The 18,465-nt window shown below is 39.6% G+C and overlaps 1 protein-coding gene across 1 annotated transcript; it reads right to left on the reverse strand.

Annotated features, from left to right (window-relative positions):
- Nucleotides 1-970: 970 nt before the first annotated feature.
- LOC139723531 (integrator complex subunit 7-like) lies at nt 971-18,204 on the reverse strand. Its single transcript, XM_071634771.1, has 20 exons — nt 18,030-18,204; nt 16,966-17,095; nt 16,030-16,176; nt 14,643-14,827; nt 14,036-14,235; nt 13,230-13,461; nt 12,321-12,538; nt 11,823-11,919; nt 11,219-11,376; nt 10,535-10,666; nt 9,107-9,154; nt 7,731-7,889; nt 6,922-7,116; nt 6,420-6,523; nt 5,591-5,659; nt 4,893-5,049; nt 4,009-4,107; nt 3,094-3,202; nt 2,299-2,384; nt 971-1,336 (listed from the first exon to the last, which is right to left on the reverse strand). Exons 1-20 carry the CDS (start codon nt 18,127-18,129, stop codon nt 1,082-1,084), a joined length of 2,880 nt encoding a protein of 959 aa, XP_071490872.1. The 5' UTR covers nt 18,130-18,204; the 3' UTR covers nt 971-1,081.
- Nucleotides 18,205-18,465: the final 261 nt, after the last annotated feature.

Genomic DNA, 18,465 nt, shown 5'->3' on the forward strand with positions numbered 1-18,465 from the left:
GTGAACGCTTCACACCCCTGTGTGTTCGCTCCTTGTGTCATGCACAGTTTCTGAGGGGAACTTGTGTTTATTATTGTAATACAGTTATCCCATCACATTTCACATAGCTTTCCAGCGTATGATGAGTATTCAGCAAACATAATATGATATAACACGTGGTTTCCTTGTTTTCATTATATATTGTATTTGTTCGGTTATAACGAAATTTCGTTATAACGAAATTTCGTTTTAACGAAAGAAAACTGCTGGTCCCGAGCATTTCGTTATAACGGGAGTGCACTGTACTAGTAATCATATTGGCTTATTTAAATAGGTTTAACTCTGTTTGATATTAATTTCCATGTATAATGAAATAACGGTATAACAAAAGAAAAGTGCCGGTCCTGAGGACTTCGACATAACGGGAGTCCACTTTAAACTCTTCTAAATGTCTGCCAATTTTCCTTAATTTGATCGATTTCTTCGATTTCCTAAATAGAAAATAATTCTTTCCCTGCAAAATTTTTGATAAACAGCTGGATGAATATACAGTGTATGTTCCAACAAAACAGTTCATTTTCTATTATATGCAATTGTACTTATTTTTATCTATATGTCATTTTCTTCTCCACATCATAAAGCAGTGAAGCCAATTTGTATCTACTTCTAGACAGAACTACAAAATGCTTTACAGGATGGGCCCATTGTACCCCTGTAGGGTTAGGACTAAGCATGCCAAGGAGGGGGCCAAGTGATGGAACTTTCATCATAAAGACAAACAATTTGAGCATTGAATGGAGGTTTAGTGATGGGGGTTCAAATCACACATTTGGGGCCAACATGTTCAGTTAAAGACCATAAGATACAATGTAATATGCACCATTTCACACGACACACTAACAAGTAGCTCTACATTGCATTTTGACCCTCATAATGTTCACATGCGTATCTGCCATCAAAACTCTGCCATATTCTGAAGTATAACAGAGTCCACGGTTACGGAGCAACTAGCTGTTGTGACCATTGCTTGTCCATTTCACTTGCATGTTTGAAGGAAATGAGGGGAGACCAAAACCCCTAGTGAGTCCCAGTGACCACTGAGCTACCGTCCAGAGAGCATTCTGCTGTGCCCAGCCTGCTGCTGCTGCTGCTGTTGCTGCTGAAGTGGTCCATCCACGTATGCCTTGACCGCTAGACTAGTCTTGGGTCCAGTCCTCCAGAGCTGTCCATCCTCGTCCGCTATGCTGGTCTCCACATTGATGGAATGCTGACCGGCGATGGGAAACGAGAGGAGAACTTGGCGGCTGAAGTAATCATTGTGTGGTGTGATGCGGCACTCAATGTCCTTTGGGGTGGTCTGAAATGTTGAACAATCGCAAAGTTACTTCACTTGGAGGGCTATCTGTCTCTTGCTCTATTCTCTCTTTTTCCTTCTCTTACATCTCTGGTCATTTCTAGTATAACTACTTTTGTTTGTGTGAACCCCCCCCCCCCCAAAAAAAAAGAAAAAAAGATATGCCGTCAATCCCTCGTTTGAGGCGAGACCCCACTTTAACGAAGCTGATGGGGTGCTATACCCCCCTAACGATTCTTCGTTTGATAGTTGGGAGTCGAAGTATTTGTCCATTGCAAATTATCTTTCTGCTCAGGCGTGACAAACCTGGAGGCCAAGCCAGGGTTTAATGACTACAGCAGCTGTCGTATTACGTAAGAGCATGATAAGGATATCTGCCTGTGGCAGACCATTCAAAGTGAACTAAATTTTCTCTATCCTTTCTAAAGTTTTAAATTTTATATTCTATTGAGAAATTCTATGGTCATCCATTTTACATTTCGAACGAAAAAAATTGACCCGTAAATAACGAAAATACAGGAATAAGAAGGAGCTACATAGCCCATGCCAAAACCAAACAATCTCCTCCTCTCGCGGTGCCCCCCCCCTTAGATTAGGCCAGGGTCAAGAAACAGGTGTTTTATATCTTTGGTTTTTAAGTCATTGATTGCCAAGATATACACTGGCATTATTTACGGGGGCGTAGCCTCTTCAAACGAGAGATTTGCGTCATGAAGACAGTTACAAAGGCCAATTATCCTGCTGTGTATTCCATAATAAGTGGTAAACATTGTTTCCTCATTTGAATATATCACCGTTATCTTGTAAAAATGTTTTAAAAGTATTTGTTTGGTTTTTTTTTTTTAAATTCACAAAGTATTTGGAGATGGTTGCAAATTTCCTTCTTTTCAGCTGACGGAATCAGCATGTGGGTTGAGCATGGTGAGGAGAAGATGTTTGATTTGATAGGAACGTGTGATTCTCACCTCGGGTGATTTCTCATCACTCTTGTTGCTTGATGTCAACACGGTGTTAACGGAGATGACGACCTGATCAACCTTCCTGAACAGTCCTGTCAATTAATGACAAAAATCGTTTAATGACGGGTTACGGTCAGAAAGAGCACAAACGTATAGATACAAAATGCAGAAAACAAAAGACTACAGTTGCTTACAATAAAACTGGTCACAAAATTAAATCTTGTGAATAAACAATATGATGAATGGACAGCAAGCACAGACCATTTCTTTGCAAAATGAAAGCTCCATTCTTTGAAGTAATGAAATAGGTAATTAAAAAAATCATGTAATAAAAAACAAAAATTTCATCAAGAAGCATGTGACTGTCCATCCTTTCCAGTAGTTGTGCAAATTGGGACATTACCTTGTTTCAGGATTTTGTATTGTTTTTGTTTTTGTTTCTTTTTTGTTTTGTTTTGTTTTTTGCTAGAAAGTATCTGACAAAGTAAAGAAACTGCTCAGGTTCAGATTTGACAGTTTCACTATATCTTTTTAATCAATGTCTCTGCAAGGAGATCGCATACTGGATAAGCTGTTATTTTCGCGAATGAGGTGGTCATGGACATTTTCACAAGATGTTGTTTCTCGCGAATTGACATGAAGCTGTCGTAAGTGCACTATTACACCAGCGCATGGGTGACATTTTTGCGTGTTGTTAAATTTGCGGTCCATGTGATTCACGAAATTCATGAAAATCAAACCCTCAAGAAAATAACAGCTCATACAGTACACATTGCTGTGCACAGTATTTCCCTTCCTAACCTGGTTGAGAACCATGCTGGATAACACCTTCCACCTTCAGAGCCAGATGGGTGTTGGTTGCCACGGGAACAGGGTCTCCAGATGCACGAGGGGATGGTGAGAGATTTAGCTGTACAGGAGAGAACATTTTGATAAATCTAGAGCACAGCATACCATGAAACAGACACTGATTTTACACCATTTCAAGGTATACCACATCACCTGTTTCATGAAAGTTGTCAGCACTGACAAGTTGTCAGTCTCTGACAATAACCATAGTAACAGTCAGTGACCAGAGCATCTCAGCCAATCAAAATCAAGGATTTTGCTGAAATTGTCAGAGACTTACAACTTGTCAGCGCTGACTAAATTGATGAAACACCCCCCAGATCTCCCAGCGTACATTTTCAGCCATCATAATAATGATAGTGACTACTTATATAGCACACAGGTCCACCTTTCAGTGCTCATCAAAGTCATGGTACTTGAAGAAAAATATATGTACAAGCATACGAGAATGGGAAATGAAATAACACACAAACTAATAAGCAAGCAAAAAAAGGAACACATTTCTCCTGGACAAAATTACCTGAAAATTAAGTAACAAAAATACAATCTCATGTAACATACGTACAGACTCACTGACACAATAGTATGTATTACACGAGTCATTCATTAGCAACAACATCCTTGGCATATATTTCAAGTGTAGATATAGTATCACCAGGAGGTTTAAGTCCCATTTCCCTGGCGCCACTTTGGCATGGGTATAGTAAATTCTGTAGGCATGGGATAACACATGGATATTAGGGCTTGAATTAGGGCTTGAATTATTTGAAGTGGGATTCTTGGCAACCAATTACATCAGAGCCAAGTGGTGTTATTCAAATAGTCACAAAAAAAGATTTAAGAAAAAAAAATGCCATGGCAACAAACCTTAATGCTAGTGGACTGGAGTGCCTGGTAGAAATAGCGAGGGAATCCAAATGGCATCCTGAGCAGTGACAGGCAGGCATGCTGGATACACTCTGTGTGCTGAGATAGTCAGAAGCAAAACTTATTTGTAAATTATGAGGGGATTTCCCATAGTCTTCCACAAAGGCCTAGAGACAAATGTGACATCTAGCACAGCATAGCTGACTTTTTTTTGCAAGATCATTTTCACCCTATGAAATATACCATATTAAGGCAATGTTGCAACAACACATTTGCCCAAACTTCACCACTGAAAATGAAATAGCAAGGCCAAACAAATCTGATTTTTTAGTGACATCACTATAAGTGAAAAATACTTCAACGAGAACTGCTGCTTTATAGACATGCCATTTTCAAGCAAAAAACTGATCATAGACATTTGCATCCAGTATTACCCATCATATCAGATAATCATTACATTGCATATGCACTATTCTCACTTTCTGATAAAAATTCTACAATTTGCTGGAAAGTAGCCATCTATCAAATGACTAAATAATCGTAGACATCATGTACAATCATGTTGAATGTATTAGGTTTTTATACTGTAAAAGTGGTTTCTTTCGCGGTGGTTTTATTTTCACGCTTTTCGCGCTTTGAGGTTGAACCGCGAATTTAACATCACGCGAAAATGTTTTGAACTCGTCGCTTGTTACAACGCTATCATTACCGACTGCGAATTTAAACACACGCGAAAAAGTCGGCACTGATGGAAACCGCGAAAGTTTCTGTACGCGAAAGAAACCACTTTTACAGTAACTGAATATCATAAAATAAAAAGATGAAGAAATTAATGTGGAAAAATAAGTGGGTGATGTGACATGTAAGAAAAAATGTCAGCTCACCTGATGGGAGACTGGCTTGCCTTCCGTCTCTTCCAGAACCCTCTGGAGGTCAGCCAGGATCTGATTGGTCACTCGGCTGCTCTCTGCCTGCAGGTTGCCTCCACGCTGGGCCAGGTCGCTGGAGCCCAGTAGGTCCTGCTGGATCATGTGCTTGCCACTACACAAGCATAATGAGAGAGAGAAAGCATTAAACACCACACAAATATCTATCTATCTATCTATCTATCTATCTATCTATCTATCTATCTATCTATCTATCTATCTATCTCATTATTTACTGATCTTATATACAATGACTTCCATCACCCATATCATACCTTATATCATCTTGTTCCTATTTCTAAACAATGAGTAAACATGGAAGTGGAAATCCCATGTTACAGTGCACTCTGCATGAGTCAGAGTCATGGGAGCCAAAAATTGAAATCTGTGATTACTTGATACCAACATACAACAGAAACATGCATAGACACCTGTTAATACACATACACTTGTATGTTTATGTTAATTACTGGATGAACAAGCCAAAATCCTGAAAATCTCGTCATTCAAAAAACTTTTGCATATGTCGTATATAAGTCGTATATAGCTCAAGTTTAGGACTTTTGTTCAATCCCGAGGGCTTCGACTCGTGGAAAGTTTAATGTATCATGGGTGTCAGGCCTAAAGCAGAAAAGTGAAAGTGGAATTGGTCATACCTGTAGGCTGAGCTGTTCAAGATGAGGGCATCAATGAGATAGACAAGCAGAAGACAATGCCTCTGCAGTCTGACAAGAAAGTCAAGGAATTTATTTCAATTTCCTACCCATCAAAAGGACTAAATTCTGGTATTCAATTGTGTCAATGAATGGCAACCACTGTTCTGCATGCCATATGTTGACAGACAGGCACAGCTGCACGTGGAGAGGACGCCTCTGGTGCATGAAGCCTGCTATGATTTACAGAAATGACGAGGAGAAATTTACCACGCATTAAAAAGCTCCCCCGTTATCTTTCGATCAATGTCAAGTGTCATGCATGCAAGCAGGGTTGAGACAGGTAGGTTTTTTTTTAGGACCAAATAATCAGCACTCTCAAACATAATGCAGTATCTCTTCAGCATTACAGCAGAAATTATCTGTGGACCATAAATGTTTGAGAATACCTAAAAAGCATTATAAGAAACTGGCCTCTGATAAATAAGTAATTTAATAGTTAATGTATAAGTTTGTTGCTCTCATTCCCCCCAAAATTGCTAAGATCTTAAAAAGAAACTGCCCTAGAGTTTAAAAAAAAAAATGGCAGTAACAATGTCACAACATTCCATTTGTGGTCATGAAATCAATTTACACATAAGAACTATCACTTTTCATTTCTGCTATACTGACTATAAATAGAAACTACACTTTAGCTACATGTATTTAAGTTTGAAGTTTATCGAAAACTTGATACATGCAGCTCTGAAATGAAAAGATGCCCTCAACTCTGATTTGATGAGAATATGAAGGACACCTTCTTGTGACAGAGATTGGATGATGGAAAGGATACATTTTGATGCAGCTCAGAGTCGACATGTCGGCATCAAAGGAAGAGAGATAGAGATCGGCATAGTTGTCCGCTAGAGATTGGAGTCTGTCAGAGGACTTTTGCATCTAAGCACAAACCACACGAGAAAACATACGTAAAAATCACTTTACTGACAGTGAAAACACCACAGTACGCAGAATTAGAGCACATAAGGACAGCATAATGTCACGATCATCAAGTATACACAAAAACTCTGAGGTTTCTTTTAACAGAAAAATATAAAACAGAAGCCAAGTAAGGAACTTATACAGTGGTTATCTCTCTTAAAATTTTGATATGATATACTCATGATAAAAATGCTACATATCTTTCAGAGTGGGTGTACCTAAGTGGTCTTTCAGGAAATATAAAAACACTTCACATTGCGGTGGTAATCCTTTGTGGTTTTGGGGTCCAAATAGCAAACCTTCTTTGAAAAGACCCTTTTACTGAATTTACTCTTCATTCTATTACAAGGTCTTACTTGAGTGGCCATGTGACCGCAGCGGAGAAGATCTTGGCCGGTTGTCATGGCAACAGCGGGGGCGATGGCAGGCGGTGGGCAGGTTCTTATACTGGAGAGGTTCGTCATAAGGACGAGGCAGGCATGTAACCAGTACGCCCTGAGACGGGCAAACTCTGTCTGGAATTTCAGTGGGTGATTTGGAGTGGCACCGGCCTGATGGGGGAAAAATTGGACTTGGTCAATAGATGTTCACACAATTCTAGTCCAGTATCTCGTCTCATCCTCAGTTGATGAATGTTTACAAAATTCCTGTTTGGCTAGAGCTTTCAATCAATCATGTAAATATAGAAACTAACATGTTTCATCCCATGTAAGCAGACTTTGGACTGACATGTTAGAAGTAGTGTGTGTGTGTGTGTTTTATCAGTGTCTTCAAGGTTGCATATTAGGATGTACTATCAGCAGTGTCTTGATGGACAGATAACAACAGTGTCTTCATGTCTCTGAACATATGCACACGTAAATTGGTAAGAGCTATCACTGTGGAAATGATACAGATAACTGGATATTTTTGAAGCTGTTTTCTATCATCAGTATTCATATCTCATCTCCTTGCTAACTTTTCTAAAGTGTGCACTGTAAATCACCTAACATTTGTCTTTGCACACGTGCTATAAAAAAAAACAAGACATGATTTCCAGACAACTTCTCAATGCTGCTTTTAGTCATTAGAACAACAACAACAACAAAAATGTTATGAAATGATGCTTGATCACATGACAATGATGTATGATCACATGACAAAGGGGCACTTCCAAGAGCATCACCTTGAGGGCAGCGAGTCCACTTTCATACTCCTGCAGCGCCCTCGACAGCTTGGCTGCATTGCTGGGTTCAATCTCCGCCTTCAGCTCCATCAGGTATGCCTCTGCCTGGCTTAAGACCTCCAGAGCTCCAAGCCAGTAGTAGAAATGCTCTGATGCTACCTACATGATGAAGGGAATGGAGAGCACACTGTAACAATCAAATTGTTAACTCCCCATATCTATCTCTCATTGATATCCATGGCCGGTGCCACGTTTTTAAAAGTGTGTGTGTGTGTGGGGGGGGGGGGGGGCAGTTTTGGTTTATATTTCTGGTGCCACTTCCAGGTTTCATCAGCTAACAAGCACCAAAAAAAAAAGCCTTCTGCGCAACTTCTGCTGCCACTTTCGGGTTTCATCAGCTAACAAGCAAAAAAATAAATAAGTAAATAAAAAAGTCTTCAGTGCAACTTTCTAATGTTCTGACTCCACTTCAGGGTTTCTTCAGCTGACAAGCAGAAAAAAAGACCTTATCCACGCTCCCACTTCAAAGTTTCATCACTCTGATATAACACGCAATCGTTAAACTTCTTGCAAAACTTCCCACTCAAACTAGGGATATTTCCTGGACCCCCATCAATCTTCTAGATCTTTGGGCAGTGTGAACACTACCAACTAAACTTTGCCAAGTTTGTCATGTGACCAGTCCACCATCTGTTTGTGGGCGTGTCTCCGAAGTGCGCAGTCATTGTGATGTACAGGTGTGCATTGTTAGGTCACAATCACCTGCTGTCAGACGGTGCACTACTTTCTTTTTTCTTGCGCACAGGGACCAGCGGTCCAAACTTCGAGATTATAAAAATCGGGAAGTTTGGCTGCCAGTGTGGACGAAAGACTGAAGGACGCGAAGACTTTGCTTCTTTAACTTTGCAATCTTTTGCCAGTGACCACGGCTTATTTCTATGCATACCATTTTATCCTTAAGCCATTCAGATATCTACACACAGATATCTACACACACAATTATCAGTGAGTGAATCTGTGTAAATTCTCGTTCTCTTTTTACTGTTACAGTCTGAATGACATCTTCTGCCGAATGTGTGGAAGGAATTACTCTGGTAATGGACCCCTGTATCTGTTACCTCTCTCTTTTTCTAATAGTAATTCATTGTCTGTCACTAGTCCTTCCTCTATAACGATTGCAAGAACATGAAAAGACAGATATAAACTTCTCCACTTCAATCAGAACGACTGAATTTGGCCTTCAGATTACACAATAATTTGTTTGAATATACACACTTGGTATTCTAGTACATTGAAGGGGTATACTTGAATGGTTCCCCCTAAAAAAAAAAAACACACACACACAAAACACAAAACAAAACAAAACAATCCCTTACCTGAGTAGTGAGATTCTTGAATATTTGACTTGCAGTTCTGTGACAGCCCTGTGTGAAACAGAGAAAGAAATTCTTGTAATCAAGGAACCAAGATTCATACAGAAACTTGTGGGAGTAGCCTTTGCATGGATGCCATTCCAATGTCTATCTGCAGTCCCACTCAAATAGCATTGGGCATAAGGTCATACAAGTTTTGAATACAATGGCATTTATGAGTTAGAAATCTGGACCTCCATGCATTTCACAGATCCTGTGTGATCAGAGTAGGAAATGTTAGTGTTGCATAAAATGATCATTGGTCTAACATGAGGTGCTATGGCAATGCACTACTGTAAACGTCAATATTTTCGCGCGATTAATTTTTCGCGCTGAGCGGCTCGAAAACATATTCGCGGGTTCTTAAATTCGCGCTCGGCAGCGGGTTAATACACAGTCGCTGTTTTCATCCAGCGATGCCAGCGTACGATAAGCGACGTAGCGAGCGGCGCGAGTGCGAGTACAAGCGCTCAACTACGTAGTACATGTATTTTACTCGATACATGTTCTGTAGGACTAGTACTGTAGTCGCGGGGATGTAGCACACCAATCGGCCGTGGGCTCGGTGCATGCGGTGCGTGCGATGATACTGCTATATGGGTAAACATGTCTGTACTACGTAGCAGTATCATCGACGAAGCGCACCAGGCCGTTCAAAATGTGCATAGAAAATTGCGAAGATATGTTCGCGCGTTTTTGAATTCGCGCTAGCCGAACGTAGCGCGAAATCCGCGAAAATTAATGTACCGCGAAAATTTCCACGTTTACAGTATTCTTTTTTTGCCATTGTCTACCTTTTGTTTGGGAATTACTCCAGTAGAGTTGTAATTCATAACCAGGAACTACCTTAAAGGGACTGTACAGTACTGGTTGAGGTGGGGATTCATGTTTTGAACATTCATAAGTGAGATAATGAGAAACCTCTTATGAAATATGAAGGAGCATGTAATTTTAAGAAGGATTCAACGTTTATTTGATGAAAATTGGTTTTCAAATGGGTGAGATATCCAAAAAAGTGATAATAATAAAAGACTACATGCCCCAACTTTATTAGGATCTCTTTGTTTCACCTTGTTTTTATATATCTCGGCCACTTCAAAACCGATTTTCATCAAATAAATTTTTGATATCCCTTAGAATTGCATGCTTTGTGACATCTCATAGAGTGGTTTCTGAATATCTTGCAAAATGTTAAAAGCTAAATCCTCACATCGACCACAACTGTACACACCCTTTAAAATCTCACCTGCTGCAAGTTCTACTGCCACTAACAGCACTCAGAATCCTGTATTGGCATTGGACATCCCAAGTTTCTCAGGGTAAAGAGATCAATTAGAACCTAGAAAGGAAAGTGCACACTGGTGCTTGTATCCATGGCAACCAGCCACTCACCACTCGGGTGGCTTGCCTGGCGATGCGGTAGGCCACCCAGGGTCGGCTCTCAGTCAGCCTCACCACACTGTCCTCTGTGAAGGTCTGTTTGGAAGTCTTCTCTTCAATCAGAAGCAGAACAGCCAAAGCAACCTGACGAAAACGAAGAAAAAAAGGAACTCCCCAAAATCAGATCTTTGAAACATTGATGCTCTCATACTGGCAAAGTTTCTTGCAACCCTCCCCCTCCTCCTTCCTCTCCCCATCCCCCTTAAATAAAAGTGATCTTTGACAACAATGACTAAATCTTATTTATTCCTTTACATGCTAGTACAGTTTACTGACAAACACTGCAGTGAAGTACAGCCTAGATACGTCCAGTGAAAAAGTAATTGACCAATCATTGGAGAAATCATGGATCTGACCCCATCTTCAATTTGCTTGATTGCGTCTGTTTCATTTTTTGTTTTTTCCATCATAACCTCATGTGTGAAACCCAAATATGTTTCCTCAGCATAGACTACACTTTGTAGACATAACAAGTGTAATATTACATTACATTTACTTTTGCTTAACCCATTGAGGATGGACTGATTTTGCTATAACACATATTTCCTATAGACACCTGCCCGAGTATTCTAGGGACTCGTCTTCAATGGGTTAAATATCAGGACTATTGTGGAAACAAATCAAAGGCCTCCTCACCAGGTACCCTCCCTGGTCTTCTTTCACCCCACTCTGCTCCTTTCCCAGGACCTCTTGGAACTGTTCTTGGAGAATCCCCCTGTGGGCTGCCAGGACGTTGTGCTGGAGTTCAGCCAGGCTGGCCAGGCAGTGACACATCAGGATTGCACTCTCTTTGTCTGGTTTGCAGTGGAAGACCAAAACAACAACATGTACAATGATCTCTGCATGGGATATCAACAGTATGCTGTAAATTCTCTCAAGAATCCCAACATACGCTGTCTTCACTTCTGAGCAAAAAATATACTTTCTCCTTTATCGTGAATGTGACCTGTTTCTGAAAGTTTGGCAAAGGTATCCTGTGCAGTGTATAATTGGGATTTTTTTTCCAAGCATCTTCTTTTTGATACTGTGAAAGTTGTGTTTATACTTATATGTTTGCACTGAGGTTCAGCCATCAGCTGAAAAAGCTCCATCTCTTACATCACTGAAAGGGAAAAAAAAAAACTCAACTGAGACAAAGTGACTCCAGTCAAGTAAAATGCAGACATGATATCAGTTTTTGATGGTGATTTTAAGGGCTTTACATCATCTTGTTCCAGCATCTTCAACTTAATAAACTCACCTGGAGCAAGGGATAGGTTGCTAGCCAACATCTCCACAAAGTCAGCTGTCTGGGATGGGTAAGTCTTACAGAGGCAGTGTACACTTTCTAACGTTATCTGCATCAAGGGTAGCACACAAACAGAACAACCAAAAATGAAGGTGGCAAGATTTGCAAAGGGCAACAATACACTGGTTACGTCTATCTCCCTCTATCAGGCTTCCAAAGGGAGACAACAGAAAGAGAGGATGTTAATTAAAAGCATATAATGAAAATGTTCCTATCCTGACTAGCAAGTCTGCTGATCGAAGGATCACTTTGCATACCAAATGCTCTTATTACTACTTACCTTGGCACATCCTGAGTTAAATTGTCAAGAATGTATACCTATAGATAGTTGTTCTCATTATCATTATTACTATTTCTATTTTGCTGGTACATAATTTCACTCTCTTGACTACAGAAAATAAACATTTGTTGCAATATATGACTACATGGCATCCCCCTGTACACACTCACTTTCAGACTTTTGAGTGCAGACTTCAAGCTTTCCATCAGGCACTGTGAAGCAATGGTTTCCATGGCAATGCTGGCATCATTAACATCATCCATGACTTTCTCCTCTTCCGCTCCTCCCTGGCGGCACAGGAGGCGCGAGAGAACCTGCACAGCACGTGACGACACGCAGACCTCCCAGTGATGAAGGAGATTCTTGCACAAAGTCTTCACAGAACCATCTAGACAAGACAAGGAAGTCAGTGATTGGAAAGATCACACAGAACACCTGACATCTGCATACTGATATTCATAGAAATGTGGAAAGGAAATACGGAAACATTTTCCCATTATTGGGGGAATTTCCCTCAATGAGAGCATAAATTGCATAAAAAGTAGGAAACTCTTAGAAGGGCAAAATATTGAATGAAATCAGTAAGTACACTTCAGCACCTTTTAAGCATTCACTTGCCAATGTTATGTCACAATCCATCTTGTGGGGGCATAAAAACCCCCAAAACCTTGATAACAAACTGGTAAGCTCCTTTGTGAACCATTCTTCATTTGTGCAACAAACAAGCAGCCCAAAGACATACTATAAAGAACATTCATGAAATTCCTGAAATCTCTGTATAATAAAGGAATGTTTTTGAAAACAATGCCCCAAATTTATATCATCATAAGAATCAAGTAAATGCATCTTTCAGGTAATCCTCTATTTGGTTTCATCACTCTCATACAAAGTCACGTTTTCTTTGAAGGAGATTCATTTTATTCAGTACATTCTAAAACAAAGTTTACACAGAACAAACAAAGGATGAGATGCACCAAGATGCAAGAGGAAAAAAAAACCATAGAGATACAAAATGGGACATAATGGAACACATACTTACACTATATACATTCAAGAACACACCAAAATTTGTTTCTCACCTGCATCAGACGTGAGGAATGCAGGGGATGATGACAGAATGCGGAGTACATCCAAGCAGCCAACAACCAGTCGCCTCTCCCTGTCCCCACCACAAAAGAGGCAGAGAGTGTCTACATTCGCTTGTGACCAGGCGTGGGGTGCTCGGCGGGCCAGGGTCCACAGCTTGACGATGCATGTGGACTTGATGGAGTGTCGGATATCATTCTCCATGTAGCTCAGCAACAGGTCAACCTTACACATGAGAACAAAATGAGTGTTACCATTGGTGTAATGTATTGCAAGCCTCTTTGAGAAAGCAATCCATCAGGCCTACGAGCATCGATGTTGATGAAATGAAAGCATGACATGCCTAATTCATGTGGTATGAAAGAACCTTTGACTCTCACAGGCATAAGTAATTAAATCAAGGCCTTGTTTTTCTGAAACAGGACTAGACATCTGATACTTCTACTAAAGAAAGCCCTGCTGTAAAAAAACACACAAAAAAACAGTACTCTATACTGAAAACTGCCAGATTGAAGACAGAGGTCAAAGTCTTAATATAGCCTCTGGCCTTCCCCTGTAAGTACTCATTATATATCTCAATGTAGACTTTCAGTCTATTAAAATCTGGTTCCTAAAATATAGATCTCTTAAAATTACTTACGATCCAGCAACCCATGAAAGGTTTTTCGGACACACAATGCTTGTAATTTGCTGTATGATAATGCAACTTGCAATGTGTTTTCCGTATCACTGCTTGAATGTATCAAAATTATAGTAGCATAAGAGAACAGTCCCTTGGTTTGGTCATGTGCAGATTTACCTGGTCAGGAATGTGAATGTGGGAGGCAGCGGCCAGGTCGGTGAGCGTGTCCAGGGTGATGGTGAGAAAGCTCTCTGATGGGTAGGACTCCAGGAGACGTAAGCACATGTGGCGCACGCTCCCTGACAGCGCACTGTCATAGTGCATGTGGCTAAAGATGGGGATCAGCTTCATCTTGATATCAATAGGCGTGGCCAGTCCTAGAGACAGAGTCATACATCTCATATAATATTCTGGTAGTGGGCTATTGTGATGACATACCAACAAGGCCTGGTAAAATTGATCTATACTTTTAAGTTGCAACATCAGGGAAAACATTTTTTTTTTTTTTTTTTTTTTTGGGGGGGGGGGGGGACAATATTGGGGACTTCCCCTATAATGGGAAATGAATTTGTGGTCATATATTACAACAAAATTCTGCTTTCAGAACAAAATTTTACTTTGTATGAACAGTGCACTTCATAATATCAGAGAAATAATGCTAACTTCACGATATGCTGGATCGACAAGAGGGAAACTTTAAATGTACACGTACGCATCTCTGCTACAAGATTTGCTCTTTTGATTTGTCAGGGGTTCATGCAGTGTGTAACCAGCTCAAACCAACCTTCTATGAGCTCAACCAACTTGTTGCTAATGCCAGTAGCAAATGTCTTGGACTCAGCAGCAAAGCAGGAAGCAGCAAAGATAGCTGCCTCTAACTCCACCTGGTCATGAGAGTCGAGGCCGGCGTGGATACTGTGATGGACTCGCTTTCGCTCTGCTATTATCGGAGCAATGCTTCCCAATACTCTATTGAGAGAAAGAAAGAAAAGCTGCCACATCATCTAATGATACTCCATTCATTCATGATTTTTTACAGATAAACTGACAGGAAATTCGGTGTACCAAACAAATATGTACATAAGAAAGGACAAGAATGTAATGGGGTTTTGTACAGTGTGTCCTAAAAATTAGCACTGAGTATTCTACGCTTATATACACACAAACATGCACAAATGTTGATAAGACCGTCAAAAACACTCCAATCAGCAGAACTGTCACTATGTTAGTGGATATGACTGAATCTGGATTTATTAATGATGAAAGGCACATACAATGCCTATATGGACAGATATAATGACACATACACAAATACATTCATATAAACATGAAAAATATTACACTAGTATATTAAAGCAGTAATTCACACAAGTGTTCTTTTATCAAATTGAAAATGCATTCTGCACCAACCACATCTGTGCTCTACACAGATTATCTGTCACCTGTCCTGCAGTGGACTATAAAAATACATTTCATAATGCAAATACCTCTACAACAATAACACACATGTCACAACCTATTAGAGGACAAGTCAACCTTAATAGACATGTGGATTGAGTGAATGCAGCAAAATTAGTAGAATACAGCAGTGACAGTTTGAGGAAAATCAGACAATCCGTTCAAAAGTTATGAATTTTTGAAGTTTCTGCTCTCTCACTGCTGGATGAGAAGACTTCTACAGCTTGTGATGTCACATGTGTATGACATAAAGAAAATATAAAGAAAATTCAACATATTTCCACTTTTCTCACATGATGAAAGAATACTTGACTTGCCTCTTCCAGACGGCAGGAGGAATAATATTATCCTTAGTCATATGTCAGTGACAAGTCGAGGAAATGTGCACTCTTTTCAAAAAGTACATTTTTGTGAGATTCTCTTTATACAAGTAGTGTATTTACCTTATATTGTTCTATTAGATGCATGTGACATCATACACCATAGTAGTCTTCTCATCCAGCAGTGACTGTGCAGAAAATTCAAAAATTCATAACTTTTGGACGGATTGTCTGATTTTCCTCAAACTCTCACTGATGTGTTCTACTAATATTGCTGCATTCACTAAATCTAAATGTATATGAAGGTGGGCTTGTCTTTTAAACACTGCTGTGTCCATATAGTCCAGTTATACATAATTTTAACCACCCATGCATGTAGGTGACTGGACCCACCTCAAGGTTATGGCCCGAGCAACGGGGTCATTGCTGTGGATGACAAAGAAGATTCGCCTGACAAACTCATCCACATTAAGAATCTTGTCCAGATGTTTGACACTCTGCTGGGAGACCTTTAGCACACACTGACGCAAAAAGTTGTTGCTACAAAGAAGCGAACAAATAAAAAACACCAATGTGAATTTAGTCTTACGTTTGTTGTTCGAGCAAAACAATTTCTGAAACAAGAGATCTACAAAAGATATCATCAGCTTTTTGTCATGCATCGATCTCAAGGAACCTCAGTTGTAGCCCAGATATTCTATGTGTTCATGTTACAATTTAATCATACAAATTACAATAACAGCTTTTCAACATTGGTTTACTTTTATTGGGACTGCAATGAATAAGTTTTTTTTTTCTTTTTTTAAACCTTGCAGTACACACAGAACGTATCACTTTCTTTCTAAATTAGACATTTTTTTGGCTTTTTTCTACTCTTTCTTCTTTTTTTTAAAACTCTGTTTACTGCACATTGACATTGCTTATTGTTTGTGCATTATTCTCTCCATAATGAATTGGCTCTACTAGTAATCAAGTATACAGAACTCCCAAGATGACTGAGGAAATGCCGTGTATTTTGATAATCTTTATAAATATGAAATTGATATTTCAGAACTAGCTTTCTCTATTAAACTCACATTCACTAATAGTAATACAGTAAATCGACTTGGTCATATTGGTTGATTTTAGTTCATGACAACACAAGGACAACAGAAAATTTTGAAGTAGAACATCTGGAGATTTGAAAAGTATAAAAGTCCCCCCAAAAGCAAGAATAGTTTAAATAAATTGTGCATATTTCTAGATCTATTTAATACATAACCTGAAAAGATGCACTGGATTGAAAAACAAAACAAAACAACAGAAGGTCTTGAAACTATACAAACATACCCATCTCTGAAAACATCAGCCAGTTTGAGAAAAGCTGAGTTGATGAGAATTGGAAATGGATACTTTTCAAATAGTCGTGGGAACCGTACGATGGCTTCACACTGTTCCCCTGCTTTGCTTGAGTGGAGACCTAAATGTGAGATAGAGGCAAGTCATACTCATAAATCTAAAGCAGTCCAGAAAAAGACATGTCATTGGCATCAACACTGCTTTAAAAACTGTACAATGTGAACAAAGCAGATATTTTTCAATCAATTGCTACAATTAAGACACACCATGTTATATCACAGGATATGATAACAAAAACAAATGTGATCTCAGGGATCTCCTTCAGTCACTTCACCAAATAGATCTACAGACGACAGTAATACTACTAGTACTAGAACTAGTAGTATTTAGTACCATATAGTAGTAATGCGTTGGGCAGAGTGCCCTCATCTGGCAACTGAGTGAGTGGTCTAGAATCTACTATATGACACATAACCCCAGGGCGTGCTCCTTGTGCACAGTTATCGAACGCTTTGCGTTCGAAGGGCTGGTCGTAGTTACATGACTCACTAACCCCGAGGCGCTCCTTCTCCTTGTAACTTAATTAGACTACTTACACTCCTTTTCCCCTGAAAAAAAAAAAAAAAAAACTGCTTGAAATTTAAAGTGAATTTAGATAAGTTAGTGTGTCGTTATATTGACAGTCTACCAAAGCACAAAGGCGTAAACATGTCACGTTAAACCTTTGTTGACAGATAAATTTATGCGTCTTTTTTTTTTTTAAGCAACAAACCACCACCAGTGGCACCACACCACCCGATAGATCTCTATTAGTCTAGAACTATGTAGTATGTCATGACATTGTATTAATGAAATGGACTGGAAAATAAGGTTAAAATACACTCTGCTCAGCAGACTCAAGAGTTCACGACACTGGTCCAGTGGTGAAAACTGTAAAATAGATTTTGTCTAAAAGTGTGATTTTATGTTAGACCTAACGATAGCTTTATTAAAGTTTACTCAAATGTTTTTAGCTTAGCAGTTAGGACTTTAGGAGTCAACAAGCGAAGACTCACCCTTGTCAAGTTCCAAAAGCGCCGAGTTTGCGTCATGTTCCTGTTCACCGTAGCCTACATCAGAACCAAAGCTTGTAATTCGTGATGTTGTGCTTGCCATTTCTGTTTTCTGTTGATAGAGCCAAATAAATTCGGCTTGAAATTACAAATCAACTTTACATCAAGTCAGGGGTTGGTTTTTCCGTGTACGTGTGTGTGTGCTTTCCACACGCTGCGGTCCCAGGTTGTACTTCCTGTATGTCAAAAATAGAATTTTGGCAGACGTTCTATTGACGAGCCATAATATCAGGTGTAGCGTTCTTCGGGCAGAGCCAATGCACATGAGAAATAATTATAGAAAACGTCTGGTAAAACGACTAAATCATTGAGCCCGCGCCAAACAAGGGACGCGTCTTCTTTAAAACCCCGTTCGTGCCGTGCAAAAGCGTGCTTGCGT

This window comes from Diadema antillarum, unplaced genomic scaffold (assembly GCF_040938485.1).
Source record: "Diadema antillarum isolate AM-2024a unplaced genomic scaffold, OU_Dant_1.0 scf00000192, whole genome shotgun sequence".
In the NCBI taxonomy this organism is placed as follows: domain Eukaryota; kingdom Metazoa; phylum Echinodermata; class Echinoidea; order Diadematoida; family Diadematidae; genus Diadema; species Diadema antillarum.

Bases quoted from the DNA above. Each gene is read 5' to 3' on its own strand.
- LOC139723531 (XM_071634771.1), bottom strand. From the start codon at position 18,129: ATGGCAAGCACAACATCACGAATTACAAGCTTTGGTTCTGATGTAGGC. The intron at 9,155-10,534 runs GTGAGTGGCTGG...TGTTTCACACAG, and splicing joins CCAGGCAAGCCACCCGAGTG to GGCTGTCACAGAACTGCAAG. The intron at 5,050-5,590 runs GTATGACCAATT...ATGCTTGTGTAG, and splicing joins TTGAACAGCTCAGCCTACAG to TGGCAAGCACATGATCCAGC.